This window comes from Myotis myotis, unplaced genomic scaffold (assembly GCF_014108235.1).
Source record: "Myotis myotis isolate mMyoMyo1 unplaced genomic scaffold, mMyoMyo1.p scaffold_m19_p_1, whole genome shotgun sequence".
In the NCBI taxonomy this organism is placed as follows: Eukaryota; Metazoa; Chordata; class Mammalia; order Chiroptera; family Vespertilionidae; genus Myotis; species Myotis myotis.
Window position 1 is genome coordinate 47,651,500 of NW_023416313.1, and position 14,449 is coordinate 47,665,948.

A 14,449-nucleotide genomic window follows, 5' to 3' on the forward strand; every position below is an offset into this window, starting at 1 on the left:
AAGTTAGAAATTTGGAGTATAAGGCAAGTCACTTGATTATGAGTTATGATTTATCCACACTCCAATTGAACTGCTAATTTTATCTTTTTACTTTCAAGACAGGTGCAAGAGAGGCTTCTGTAGATTATGAAATTTAACAATTCCATCTTATTTCTGTTTCTTTTTTTGAGGTAAAATCAAATATGTGGTAGAGTGTACAGAATCAAATCAAGTCTCATTTACTTTTAAAAGTATATAAAGTCACTCAAAAGTATAATTTTCTATATTTTTTACTAAAAGTATATACTCAGATCATTCTATTAAATTCTAGGTTGCACTCTTCTTAGCAATGTTTGTTTGTTCACATTTCTGACCACCTCTCATAAACAGGGACAATATCACATCATTTAGAGCTGGGTTTTGAGACTTAGGTCAAAATCAGTTGAGCAGGGATATGTTTGGATCTTTCCATTGGAGATTAAATTCATTTTTTTCATTATCCCATGGCATTGTGAGTGAAAGCAGTGGTGGTAATAAAAGGTACTATTATGTCCTTACCATGTTCCAGACAAAATGTTCAACACTTTATATGCTATCTCATTTAATTCTCACAAAAACTTCTATGAAATAAGCATGATTATCTTGAAGACACTTATCCAAGTTACTATTAGAATCCAAGTTAAGTTAAACTAGAATGCCAAAACTTCTGACTCCAGTGCTAAGGCTCTTAACTACATATGGTAGTTCTTATGTTCTCAGTTCCCCTGTATTACTTATTTTACCATTTATTTAAACACTAGTGGCCTGGTGCACGAATTCATGAACATTGAAAGGAAATTAATTAGAAGAAATATTTTAATATCACTATTTGTCCTTTCTCTGTAATAGAAGTGTCAGAGATGAAAGAAAATTAGTAAAATGTATATGAAAATAATGTATAAATTGATTTATAAATAAACAATAACATGATATAATAAAGACATGATATAAAAAGAATAAAAACATGATATAAAACAACAAAAACATGATATAAAAACAACATTGATAAAAACAATGACTGATAGGAGAACCAAGATAACAGCATAAGTAAACACCGGAGATTGCTGCCTGGCACAACCACTTCAAAAATACAACTAAAAGACGGAACGGACAACATCCAGAATGACAGGAAGGCTGGCTGAGTGGAAATTCTACAACAGGAAGGAAAGAGAAAAGCATACCGAGACTCAGAGGAGGTGTGATGCGGAAGTAAAATACAAAGGTGCGGAGGTGCATGCGGAGAAGGCTGGCGGCTGAGGTCATGATTGTCTTTTTCAATCGGGAGAGAGTCTCAGGCTCTGAGCTCCAGTTCTGGGTGAGTCTCTGGGGACCCAGACTCATACGGGAGAAACGGGACTGTCTGGCATCCGTCGAAACTTAAGGGCAGCTTTCTCTCGGAGGCACACGCAGTGATTGCCGGGGCCTTTGAGGACAGGACTGAGAGCAGTCATACTGCTCCCTCCGCCTACCCAGTTGATCCCCTGGGGCTCCGCCCCGCCCAAGCCGTGCACGGAGGCTTTTGCATATGAAAGGCCCGGCCCTTTGTAATCTGAAAATTACTTAACAAACTGCAGCTGCCCAAGGCTCCAGAACAACTTTCATTGCTTCACAGCTGGCTTCTGCAGGGTAGCCTCAGGCAGAGGCTAGATTAGCATCTCCTTAGATCCAAGAGCCAGTGTACCCAGTGGTCAGAGTGGAACCATCCAATTATAACTCTGCAGATCCATAAGGGACACACTCAAGGGGCAGACTCAGTGAGCACCAAAGCCCCACTGAAGCAAGTCTTGCCCCAGAAGGGTGTCTTCAGCACAGAAGTTCTCCCGCTGTAGACACAGCTGATTCTCACAGCCAATTGGTCTGGAGGTCAATTCCTCCCAGTGACACCTACAACAATCAAGGCTTAACTACAACAAGACTGTTCATAAAGCCCACAAGGGGGTGCACCAAGAGTGTCTATCTCAGGTAATTGGGGAGGCTGAGCCACCGGGCCCTAGAGGACACTTAGCACAGAAAACCACTTTGTCAACACAGGGAAGCATAAAAAATGCCGAGACAAAGAAACAGGACACAAATGACAGAAATGGAGGAAAGCAAACTACTGGATACAGAGTTCAAAACCACACTTTTAAGGTTTTTCAAGAACTTTCTAGAAACCGCTGATAAATGTAGTGAGATCCTCAAGAAATCTAGTGAGACCATCGAGGATATGAAAAAGGACCAACTAGAAATTAAGCATACACTGACTGAAATAAAGAATATTATACAGACTCCCAACAGCAGACCAGAGGATCGCAAGAATCAAGTCAAAGATTTGAAATGTGAAGAAGCAAAAAACACCCAACTGGAAAAGCAAAATGAAAAAAGAATCCAAAAATACGAAGATAGTGTAAGGAAACTCTGGGACAGCTTCAAGTGTACTAGCATCCGAATTATAGGGGTGCCAGAAGAAGAGAGAGAGCAAGATATTGAAAACCTATTTGAAGAAATAATGACAGAAAACTTCCCCTACCTGGTGAAAGAAATAGACTTACAAGTCCAGGAAGCACAGAGAACCCCAAACAAAAGGAATCCAAAGAGGACCACACCAAGACACATCATAATTAAAATGCCAAGAGCAAAAGACAAAGAGAGAATCTTAAAAGAAGCAAGAGAAAGAAAGTCAGTTACCTACAAGGGAATACCCATACAACGGTCAGCTGATTTCTCAACAGAAACTTTGCAGGTCAGAAGGGAGTGGCAAGAAATATTCAAAGTGATGAATAGCAAGAACCTAGAACCAAGATTACTTTAACCAGCAAAGCTATCATTCAGAATTGAAGGTCAGATAAAGAGCTTCACAGATAAGGAAAAGCTAAAGGAGTTTATCACCACCAAACCAGTATTATATGAAATGCTGAAAGGTACCCTTTTAGAAGAGGAAGAAGAAGAAAAAGGTAAAGATACAAATTATTAACAACAAATACACATCTATCAACAAGTGAATCTAAAAATCAAGTGAATAAATAATCTGATGAACAAAAAAAAAACAAAAAAAAACAATGACTGATAAATTCATTAAACTTATCCTAATACTGAGGCCAGTGTCAGACAGGGACAAGTCAATTTTTGGAATCAGAACAACCTCTCCTCTGGAGATACTGTTAATACTTCAACTTTGATTATGTTAGGTCACAATCTTTTGATAATAAATCTAGTACCATTAAAAAAGATCCCATTTACTATTAAGATTCTCAGTAGCGTGATGATTGCACCTACTTTCAATTCTAATTTATGACATAGGATTCCCAAAGAAGTAATACTTTTAAGAAATTCGATGGGAAAATTTTCCTTTTCGGCATCATCCGTTGTATCTAGTATTATTGTCAACTAGAGGCTCAGTGTATGAAATTCGTGCACAGGAGGGGTGTCCCTCAGCCAAGCCTGCACCTTCTCCAATCTGTTCACCTGCCTGCTTGCCTGATTGCCCCTAACCGCTTCTGCCTGCCACCTGATCACCCCCTAACCACTCCCATGCCAGCCTGATTGATGCCTAACTGCCCTCCCCTGCAGGCCTGGTCCCCTCCAACTGCCCTCCCCTGAAGGCCTAGTTGCCCAGAACTGTTCTCTCCTGCTGGCCATCTTGTGGCTGTGGGCGCCACCATCTTTGAGGACAGGGCAGTCAATTAGCATATTCCCTCCTTATTGACTGTGGGCACCACCATCTTTGAGGGTGGGGCAGTCAATTAGCATATTCCCTTCTTATTGGCTGTGGGTGCCACCATCTTTGAGGGTGGGGCCGTCACTTAGCATATTCCCTCTTTATTGGCGCCACCATCTTTTGCAACGATGTGTCAATTAGCATATTTCCTCTTTATTAGGATTACACTGTTATCTCTGAGTCTTAATGCAATATCCGTTCCCCAGACTTTTCACCATGTGGGAAAAGAATAGGATACGTAATTAGATCTAATGTAGAAAACAGGATAGTTATTTGTTTCATTTTAGTGGCATTCAGATTATTGGGATCTGGTTTACAATGAATGAGAAAGTCCCTTTCCAAAGGAGGTCCTTCATCTTTGTTTCTGAATATGATGGCAACACGGGGATAATTACATCTATCCAGATCACTATTACAATCATCTTTAATTGTCATTGTTACTTCTATGCGATGACACCACTTTCTTTCAGCTTCAGAATATCAACAAAAACAACCAAATTCATGATCGACAATGACAGATCAAAACACACACCTGCAATTGGTGCCAGCGAGAGCTTTATATGTATTGCACATGTGCTAGTCAACTTTTACAGATGTAGAGCAAACTTGCTTAATTAAACCTGTTTTCTGATGCTGCTAAACTTTTTTCAGCCCAGTGAAGCACCCCAACTTCTCTTTCAGGTAATTGTCATCAACACGAAGCACATTATTATTGTAGGTCACACAGGGAAAACAAAGGGTAAAATATTTAACTGCAGCAGTGTTTGACTATTCTGAGCAGTGAGAAAACCTGAAGTCATTTCCAAGGTCCATCATATCTTACTTCTTTTCAGTCGGGATAAGTTTCTAAATCTCCATTTTCCGGCTAATGAAGAGAAAATAGGATTCCACAGAGTCTCCTATCTACCTATTCCAGGACTTCTGTGAGGATGAAATGAGATGAGGCATGGGAAAATGCTTCACAGACATTTGGTTACAGTGTAAAGTGTTTCCACCTGAGGCTAGTCGTCGCTAGGGAGAGGAAGCCAGGTGTTGCTGCTTAATGTCATTACCCAGATGGTTGGACACTTAGCATATTAGCCTTTTATATAGATAGATTGCCTATCAGTTGCAGTCAGTTGCTAAGCATTGCCTTTAGCATTGCACTACCTAGCCTGGAACGAATTGTTCACTGTCTGGAAATAAATTGTTGAGGCTCCATCTTAAGATTTCAAGGATTCTGAGATAAGAGGAAGAGGTAATGAATTAGTCATGAACTTCTAAAACCTTTAATCTGAGGCTTTTCTGACAGGATCTTACATCATTTATAATCTATTGTTTTTCTCTGTTTTGAGTAGGAGAGGATAAAGGGGAAAGAAATGGTTCTCAAACCATTTTTACAAGTACTCAGGTAAAACCAAAAAATAAATAATTGCTAAATAGCCCATTTATAAAAGAGGGAAAAGGTAAAGATTAGAGGTTTTTCTCAAACATGTTAGGCCATGTACTACTTAAAGTGTTTTCAGCGTCAATAGGATGGTTTATTCACCACTCTATTGAAACTAGCCGTGAAGAAAAATGTATAGACACATTTAACAGCCTTCTTGCCCATTTCAAATAAATGAGGCTTGCTTTTCTCTCTTTTTGAAGCCAAATAGAGAGCTCATTATTAAGCGGACCACCTACACTTTGAATTATTATTAACATGGGTTTTTGCTACAACGTCTTCTTGCTGTTTGATTCATTTTCCATGAGTGCGGAGTCAGAGAGTACATGGATTTGGGGCCACCTTGTGACGGATTTAGAAAATTCTTGGAGACAGAACCCTAGGATCAGAGATTTGGGTTTCCATTCCTAAGTCATTACTTTTCAACAAATATATTTTGCAAAAGTGTGGCATATGGTAATGGCTGATTTTTACTAATGAAAGGACAGTTAACAGTATCACAAGACAGTCAGTTACACATATTGACTTGTTTCTTTGTGCCATCCACTTTCTTAAACCATCTACAACATTATATCATTTAACACTCACAATGAGCCTATGAAGTACATGCCATTGTATGTCCATTTTACAGATCAGGCAACTGTAGTTTAGAGAGAATAAGAATTTGTCCAAGTTCATGCTGAGAGCAAGGGAGATCTTTGAAAGCCTCAAAATATTCTGATCAAAAATGTGAAAATGTTGTTAAATAAGAAAGTGCAAAATTACATGAGAATATTAAGAACCAAATCAACAAAATTTCCTTTTAGTAACATTTTTAAACTTCAAATTGTATCTTATTAGCATGTGCTGGTAATCCATGGCTCTTTTTATACAAGCTGAAAATAAATGCAGAAAACTTGGAAGAAATCCATAAGAACAGATAATATTATGAAAAAATTTCCTAGTGTAGAAATTACAAAGCTTAAATATATTATATTCTTCATACTCACACCCCTTTGACTTATTCCTGAGCTTTGACTATGTTGTGTTAAAAGAGGATTTGTGTGTGGGTGTGTATGTGTGTAAAAACAAAGGAGCAGGTTTTTCTAGCTAAAATTAATACTAAATACTCTTAGATTCGATTTTCAGTGAACTGAAGTTGTCATTAAATCATGTGTCTCATATTATTCCTCCAGGGATCTCAGACAACATCTTCAAAGTGCAGTTGTTACGTTCCCATGTGTTGTCAGTGTATTTTCTTTCTTAAACAATGGCAGTAGAATGGTGTTCCACTGTCCCCACGTGCCTTCAACTAAGACCCTGCTGGAGCTGCCTTGGCCAAGGCCACAGCCTTCCTGGGGCAGCCTGCATCCAGTGGCTCAGTGAGAGTATAAAGGTGGGCTGTTCAGCTCTAGGCTGGACAACATTATTTGCTCTAGGGTTTGCCTGCTGGGTTGTCTAAGTCTATGGTAGGGCTTGCATAAGCAATTCGGCTGTTTACCTGTGCCCAATCCTGCTTCCTCACCCACTTTTTTTTTTCATAGGATTTTATCCTTAGTAAATGTCTTAAATGCCAAAATCATCCCAGAACCTCCTGCCTGTTTGGTTTTGGGTTTTATTGTGGCAAAAAACACATGACTTAAAATTTACTACCTCAACCATGTTTAGGAATACAGTACAGTAGTGTTAACTATATGCATGTTGTTGAACAACAGATCTCTAGAACTTTTTGATCAGAATCTGCTTCTTAAGAAGCCAGTTTGTGGCAATACTTTCTTCACTGACCTAAATCCTTTTCAGATGTTTTGAAGTGCTGCTCTCCTTTCTCAGTAATACCCTCACCAGGCTTACCATATGAAATCGTGATGATGATAAGTGACACAAAACACATAATACAGAGTATTTGCAAAGATCACACTCCCCCCCTCTCTTTTTCATGGGATGTGTGAATATTTACCATTTAACTTGAAAATTTTGGATTTTCTTTTTTCTAGCTCTTAAGGAAAATAGATAGGAATTAAAAGGCTTTCACCTAAGAAGTTTCAAGCAGACAACTAATGGTATATTTTATTAGAGAGAGACCAAAAGCAATGGTCTCCAACAAAGTTTTTGACTTAAAGTTTGCCAGAGTTCTGAACATCATGTTTGAAGTTTTAGAGTTAATTGCACTTACTCAAAATTGATGTTCTATCAAAGCATCTCCATCTATAACATGGGGAGATTAGGCTATTACAGTGGTTTTCAGTCCTATTTTGGCAACTTAAAGATGGCTGAGAATTGTTTACTACTCCTGCCATTGAAAAGTAGAATTTAGTTCCCCTCCTCTTAAATCTGAGTTGATATTAATGTCTGGTTTTTCCTAATGAAGGGATAGTTACCAAAAAGGATGTGGCACCAATGATGTGGTCTGACTTTCAGGATAAATCAGCTAGACTTGCAGCTTTACCTTGATCTCTGGGACCAGCGTACTGGGAGCCTCTGAGAAGACCAGTGTTTTCCTTGGGACCCTAATCCCAGAGGTTTTAAGATCCCCAAAAGCAATTAATAACAAACAATAAGTTAAGACAGAATACAGGAACTTTTGCTGCACTATTCTTTGAGGAAGTACTACTCTTTTGGGTTTACTGTTTTGACCCATATCTTCAGTTATTAAAAAAGCAAAATTGCTATTGCTGCTCTTTTTTCTACCATTGAAGAAGCAAATGCACAAAGGAAACCTTTTAAATAGCTGCAAAAGAAAAAAAAAAAGGTTAGTGCAATTCTATTAAGCTGATTTTTCTGAGTTTTTATTGTTAGTTTCATGATAAATGAAGATTTTTATAAATATGTTTTTATTGATTTTTAGAGAGGGAGAGGAAGGAAGAGGGATAGAGAGATGGAAACATCCATGAGAAACATCATCCATCAGCTGCCTCCTGCACGCCCCCTACTGGGGATCGAGCCCACAACCCAGGTATGTACCCTGATCAGGAGTAGAACTCATGACCTCTTCGTTCCTGGGTCGAAGCTGAACTGTTGAGCCACACCAGCCAGGCAGATAAATTAAGATTTTTAATTGCTAAAATTCAATTTGCCTACTCCCTGGCCAGGTGGCTCAGTTGGTTGGTGCATCATTCCTACAGCAAAAGGTTGTAGTTTGATCCCAGGTCAGGGTGTGTTGGGGAGGTAACCAATCTCTCCCTCTTTCTAAAAAAAAAATAAATCAATAAAAATAAATCAATAAAAATATATCCTTCCGTAAGGATTTAAAAAACAAAAAACCTCCTCCAAACTATCTGTACAGGCTTCTGTACCCATTTTTACTCTAAGTCCAAGCAGAGGTCTCTTCATGAATGAGCCTCACACTAAGAAAGAAAAAAGAAATGATTTATTTATCTGGTTTAGATATGCCTTTGTCATTGAAACCATTGTCTGTTGAATTCAGTGGTGAACTGAAATGATCCCCGCTTATTTTTTCACAATTTCTTGGAAGCCCTGGGCACCTCACTTACCGGGCCAAAGGCCATTGAACTAAGCTGTCACAGTGAAAGGAATTCCAGATCACCTGGGTCAGGTTGCTAGGGTTAGCCAACATGCACCTAGAGTTGCTTCACTCTCATTCCCAATTCAAATTTAGTTCTTATTTCAGAAACCTTCTCTTGCTTCTCTGATTACCTCTGCAGAATGAAGATGAGCCAGCTCCCCAGGCTGTTTTCAAATTTAATTATATAAAATAAATGAAACCATTGCTATGAAATTCAGAAGTTAGAGGACACAATAGCTAAAACTAAAGAGATATCTGTAGCATGTTAAGTTTCATAAAGGCAGGGATTATTTTTTTTAATTTATTTTTTTGCAATTTTGTTCACTACTGAACACCAAGCACTTAATATTCTACATTTGCAGAAGCCAAATAAGTAAGCACTTTAAAAAGCACACACATGATTTCTCAGTATTTACAGTGTGGTCTATTAAAAAATCACTTTTGATTCTTTGATAAATTTGGGATGGAAAGAAGTAGACTATGTCCTCCTGCCCTGGCATTAAAGCACTGCATGGACACTTGGCACAATGGGAGCAGTGAAACAGTAGGGAAAGGACTAGTTCACCGAAAGGCACAATTCTTCCAGATCCTCTTTAAACTCTAAGAGGATGACTTGAGAACCATGGACAATATTTTAATTAGTTTATAATTTATTTGTTTGTTTGTTTGTGTTAATCCTCACCTGAGGACATTATTTCCATTGATTTTTAGGGAGAGTAGAAGGGGGGGGGGACAACGGAAGAGAAAGAGAGAGAGAGAGAGAGAAGCATCCATGTGAGAGAGACACATCAATTGGTTGTCCCAACCAGGGCTGTGGACCGGACCTGCAACTCAAGTATATGCCCTTGACCAAGAATTGACCTGAAACTCTTAGGTGCACAGGACCCATGCTCTGACCACTTAGCACAATGGCCAGGGCACAATGTCTCAATTTTAAGAAACAGTTATTGCAAATAAAAGACATAATTTTTGGCCAACCCTGATCAATGTCGTTTATTTTAAAACTAGAGGCCCGGTGCATGAAATTTGTACGGGGGGCAGGTATTCCCCCTTAGCCTAGCCTGCACCCTCTCCAATCTGGGACATCCCTCTCACAATCCTGGACCACTGGCTCCTAATCACTCACCTGCCTGCCAGCCTAATCACTCCCAACTGCCCCCCCTGCCGGCCTGGTTGCCCCATGCAGCCTGCTTGTTCAGTTGTTTGGTCATCCCTCACTAACCCCCCTGATGGCCTGGTCATAGGCAACCATCTTGTAAGGGTGTGATGGTCAATTTGCATATTAGTTCTTTATTATATAGGATGATTCTCACTGATTATTGGAATAACATTCCATATGAAGACTAATATTTGTAATTTTTTTTATTGATTTGAGAGAGAGGAAGAGAGAGAGAGAGAGGAATAGAAACATCAATGATGAGAGAGAATCACTGATTCCTCCTGCATGCCCCCTACTGGGGATAGAGCCTGCAACACAGGCATGTGCTCTGGTCAGGAATCAAACTGTGATCTCCTGGTTCATAGGTCAACACTCAATCACTGAGCCACGCCGGCCAGGCAAAGACTAATATTTGTAATTTTATAATTAATATCATTCCTCCAGATGGCACTTTTTCTTCTATTTAATTTTGCAGAAACTTCTGTGACACCACAAGGCTCTTTACAGGAGGTGAGCTATGACCTCAAAAGAATTTACAATCAGAAATAATGGGGGACGGTGGGGTAGAGGGGTCAGGGGTTAGCGAGGCTGGAAGTGAGTGCAATAAAGTTTCTCCAGGTAGGCCTTCCAGGGGAGAAAGTTGGAGCAGCGACCTAAAGAGGCACTGGCGTGATCCAGAACCAAATCATCCCGCGGTGCGGTGCAGAGACTCCATGAGGCCCTGTACATGGGCTGTGTGGAGGTCCTGCAATCCATGCGTGCCCTGGACTTCAACACCCGGACTCAGGTCACCAGGGAGGCCATCAGCCTGGTGTGTGAGGCTGTGCCAGGTGCTAAGGGGGCTGCGAGAAGGAGAAAGCCCTGTAGCCGCCCACTCAGTTCCATTCTGGGGAGGAGTAACCTGAAATTTGCTGGGATGCCAATCACTCTCACTGTCTCCACCAGCAGCCTCAACCTCATGGCCGCAGATTGCAAACAGATCATCGCCAACCATCACATGCAATCTATCTCATTTGTGTCTGGTGGGGACCCGGACACAGCTGAGTATGTCGCCTATGTTGCCAAAGACCCGGTGAATCAGAGAGCCTGCCACATCCTGGAGTGTCCCGAAGGGCTTGCTCAGGACGTCATCAGCACCATTGGCCAGGCCTTCCAGTTACGATTCAAACAATACCTCAGGAACCCACCCAAGCTGGTCACCCCCCATGACAGGATGGCTGGCTTTGATGGCTCAGCTTGGGATGAGGAGGAGGAAGAGCCACCTGATCAATACTATAATGACTTCCCGGGGAAGGAACCCCCTCTTGGGGTGGTGGTGGACATGAGGCTTCGGGAAGGAGCCCCCCAGGGGCCTGCTTGACCCACTCTGCCCAGTGCCCATAACCCCAGCCACCTGGGAGCTACGCTGCCTGTGGGGCAGCCTGCAGGGGGAGACCCAGAAGTCCACAAGCAGATGCCACCTCTGCCACCCTGCCCAGCAGGCAGAGAGCTCTTTGATGACCCCTCCTATGTCAACATCCAGAACCTGGACAAGGCCCGGCAAGCAGGGGGCGGGGCTGGGCCCCCCAATCTTGCTGTCAATGGCAGTGCGCCCCGAGACCTCTTTGACATGAAGCCTTTTGAAGATGCCCTTCGGGTGCCTCCACCTCCCCAGTCAGTGGCCATGGCTGAGCAGCTCCGAGGGGAGCCGTGGTTCCATGGAAAGCTGAACCGGCGGGAGGCTGAGGCCCTGCTGCAGCTCAACGGGGACTTCCTGGTGCGGGAAAGCACGACCACGCCTGGCCAGTACTTGCTCACTGGCCTGCAGAGCGGGCAGCCCAAGCACCTGCTGCTGGTGGACCCTGAGGGTGTGGTTCGGACAAAGGATCACCGCTTTGAGAGCGTCAGTCACCTCATCAGTTACCACATGGACAATCACTTGCCCATCATCTCTGCGGGCAGCGAACCGTGTCTACAGCAACCAGTGGAACGGAAATTGTGATCCGTCCCAGGTGCTTGCCGGAAAACTCCCTTCAACCCGTCCACTATCCTCTGACTTAAGGACCTCACTTTGGAGTGTTCTGTGAGCTTGGCCTTGTGTAGGAGCTGGGGGTAGTGTGGACACTGGGTTTAGCATCCAGCTCAGGGAGAGGGTTTGAGTCAGGAGCCTGGGGTAGAATCCTACTTCTCCCCAAACCTCACCAAAGTATTAACCTAGAGTGGTCCCTTCCCAGGGCCTTTCCTGTGCCAACCTGATATCCACTTCCTCAGGAAGGTGGGTGCTCAAGGCCTGGGCCGTGTGCCTCGTAATGGAAAATGTCCTGTGATGACAGGCAGTCACCCTTCCAGGAAACGAACAACAAATCACACCTCTGGTCTACCCCTGGGCTCAGGGTACTCCAGCCCCTCTCAACAGCCCTTCCTTCCCAGTGTTTAAACTTTGTGCTTTTGACCATCTCCTTGTTCTGAAGATATTTTATGCAAAGAGTTCTTGGGCCCCTGAGGCCAAGGATAGGGGTGCTGGCTTCTGGGACCCTGTCTTCTCCTTCCTCAGCATCCCTCCAGTTTAGGTTGGGGAAACAGAAGCAGAAGTGGCAGCTGTTCCCTCTCCCTGGGCATATGCCCCCTTTACAGATTGCCTCAGCGCTCCCCTCCTGGCCAGGGGGGAGATGGACCCCTCCTTTGCTCAGTGCCTCCTGGCCTGGGCCTTTGTCCCCAAGGATTTGTATATACATGTTGTTCACCCCACCCCTTCCATGTTGCATGCATGTTATATTTAACAGCATACAGAAAAAGATAATATTGGACACAAAAAAAATACTAAATTTTGTCTCAAACAGAAAAAAATATTATGATGAAGCCCACAAAAGTAAAAAGGTCTAGGGCCCATGAAAGTCAGTGTGTATCCTTGTCAACATTAAATGAATTCAAACAGATTTCTTTTGTTCAAATACAAAGCATTTTGGATAGTCTTGCTTTCTGAGGATCATAATTAGAGAAAATAAAAATCTATCAGTTGGAAGGATGGGCCTCCCTTCATGGGTACTACAGAAAGCAAAAAAATTGTCAAGAGAGCCATGGTGCAATAGTCAGCCTGCAAGTCATGTTTACTTTGGATCCTTTCTTTCCAGTTTCTTACCTGTAGGCACTGGACTGCTTAGCTGCCCCTGAGGACTTTTGTTGACTAGAGTGCACTTGAGGCTTTTAATATTATTGCAACACTACATGTTTGCGGGCCCTCATCCTTACACTATATTACTGGCAATTACACAAAATCCAATATGCTACACTGCACTTTGAAACTAACCCTGAGAGAAACAAACACCTGTAGGTCTCTTAGCAAATGTCCAGCATGCTTAAAATTTAACCTAATTTAGTATAATTACTATTGTGTTCAATGTTCATGTCTTGTTTTGATCAGGCTGCTATGACAAAAATATCAGAGACTGGGTGGCTTATTCCTCACAGACCCAGAGGCTGAAAGTCCAAGTCCAAGGTGCCAGCAGATACAGTGACTGGTGAGGACCCACTCCCTGGTTACAGATGACCTCCTCACTGTGTCCTTTCATGGCAGAGGGGGTGAGAGAGCTGTCTGGGATCTTTTATAAGAGCACTAATCCCATTCATGATAGCTCTACCCTTCTGACTTAATCTTCCCCCAAGGGCCCCATCTTCAAATGCCATCACATTGGGAATTAGGTTTTAACATATGAATTTGGGGAAGACAGAATAATGCAGTCCATAACAGTACATCTCCCTCAAATTGTCATATGAATTTATAGCCCTAATTTTATAATATTTTTATTTTTAAATACCTTTAAACTTATTTAAAAACTGTAAAAAGGAGTAAAAAGAATTCTAGAATACTCTTCACCCAGATTTCCAGTATTTTCAAAGAACAAGGTAATTCTGTTATACAACCACATTTACAATGATCAAGACTAGAAAAATAACGGTGACACAATATTATTTTTAATCTACAAACCTTATTCAATTTATGAAAATTGTTCCAATGATATTTTCTTACATAGATGGATAGTTGGATAGATAGGTAGATGGTAGATGGGAGAGAGAGAGAGAGAAAGAGAAATTCCAGGATGCAAATCTAGGATTACACATTTTATTTAGTTGTCAGGGGCCTTTAGTCTTCTTTATTCTGGCACAGAATTTCTCCAAAGTCTGATGTTCCTTCATGATGTTCCTTCATTTGGGGCAGCAATATCTCAAGGTGAAGTTGTGTACTTCTCATTGCATCATATAAGACTATATTCCTAGTTCCATATGCAGAAATAATAGTTAAAAGGATTTTGCGCCTCAACAAATAAAACATTAAAGCATCAATTTATGCCTTAGGGAAAAAAACATTGCTGAATGAAACTCCCTTGCTCTGTTCCCACTGCTTTTCATGTTGTTCTGTAGGAGTAGTTTCCATATCTGGGTAAAATGAGCACCGTCCAAGAGCCCGTGCAGTAGTTATAATTGATAAATACTTTATTTTGATCCATCACCTTTCTCTTTTCCAGAGCTCAATGCAGCAGTAGACAACTGCTCATGGAAGTGTGTGTATGTGTATATGTGTGTGTTTGGGGAAGGAGAGGTGAAATCTATATTAAAGAGCCCACTAGTGAAGCAAGGCAAATGATATTAAGTATTTGGTTCTTCATATTG

General features: G+C 41.6%; 1 protein-coding gene across 1 annotated transcript; it reads left to right on the plus strand.

Annotated features, from left to right (window-relative positions):
• The first annotated feature begins 10,416 nt into the window (after positions 1-10,416).
• Positions 10,417-12,195, plus strand: LOC118669819 (SHC-transforming protein 1-like). Its single transcript, XM_036336220.1, is given in 1 exon segment — positions 10,417-12,195. A coding segment is annotated over 1 exon segment (1,254 nt). The 5' UTR covers positions 10,417-10,529; the 3' UTR covers positions 11,784-12,195.
• The last annotated feature ends 2,254 nt before the right edge of the window (positions 12,196-14,449 follow it).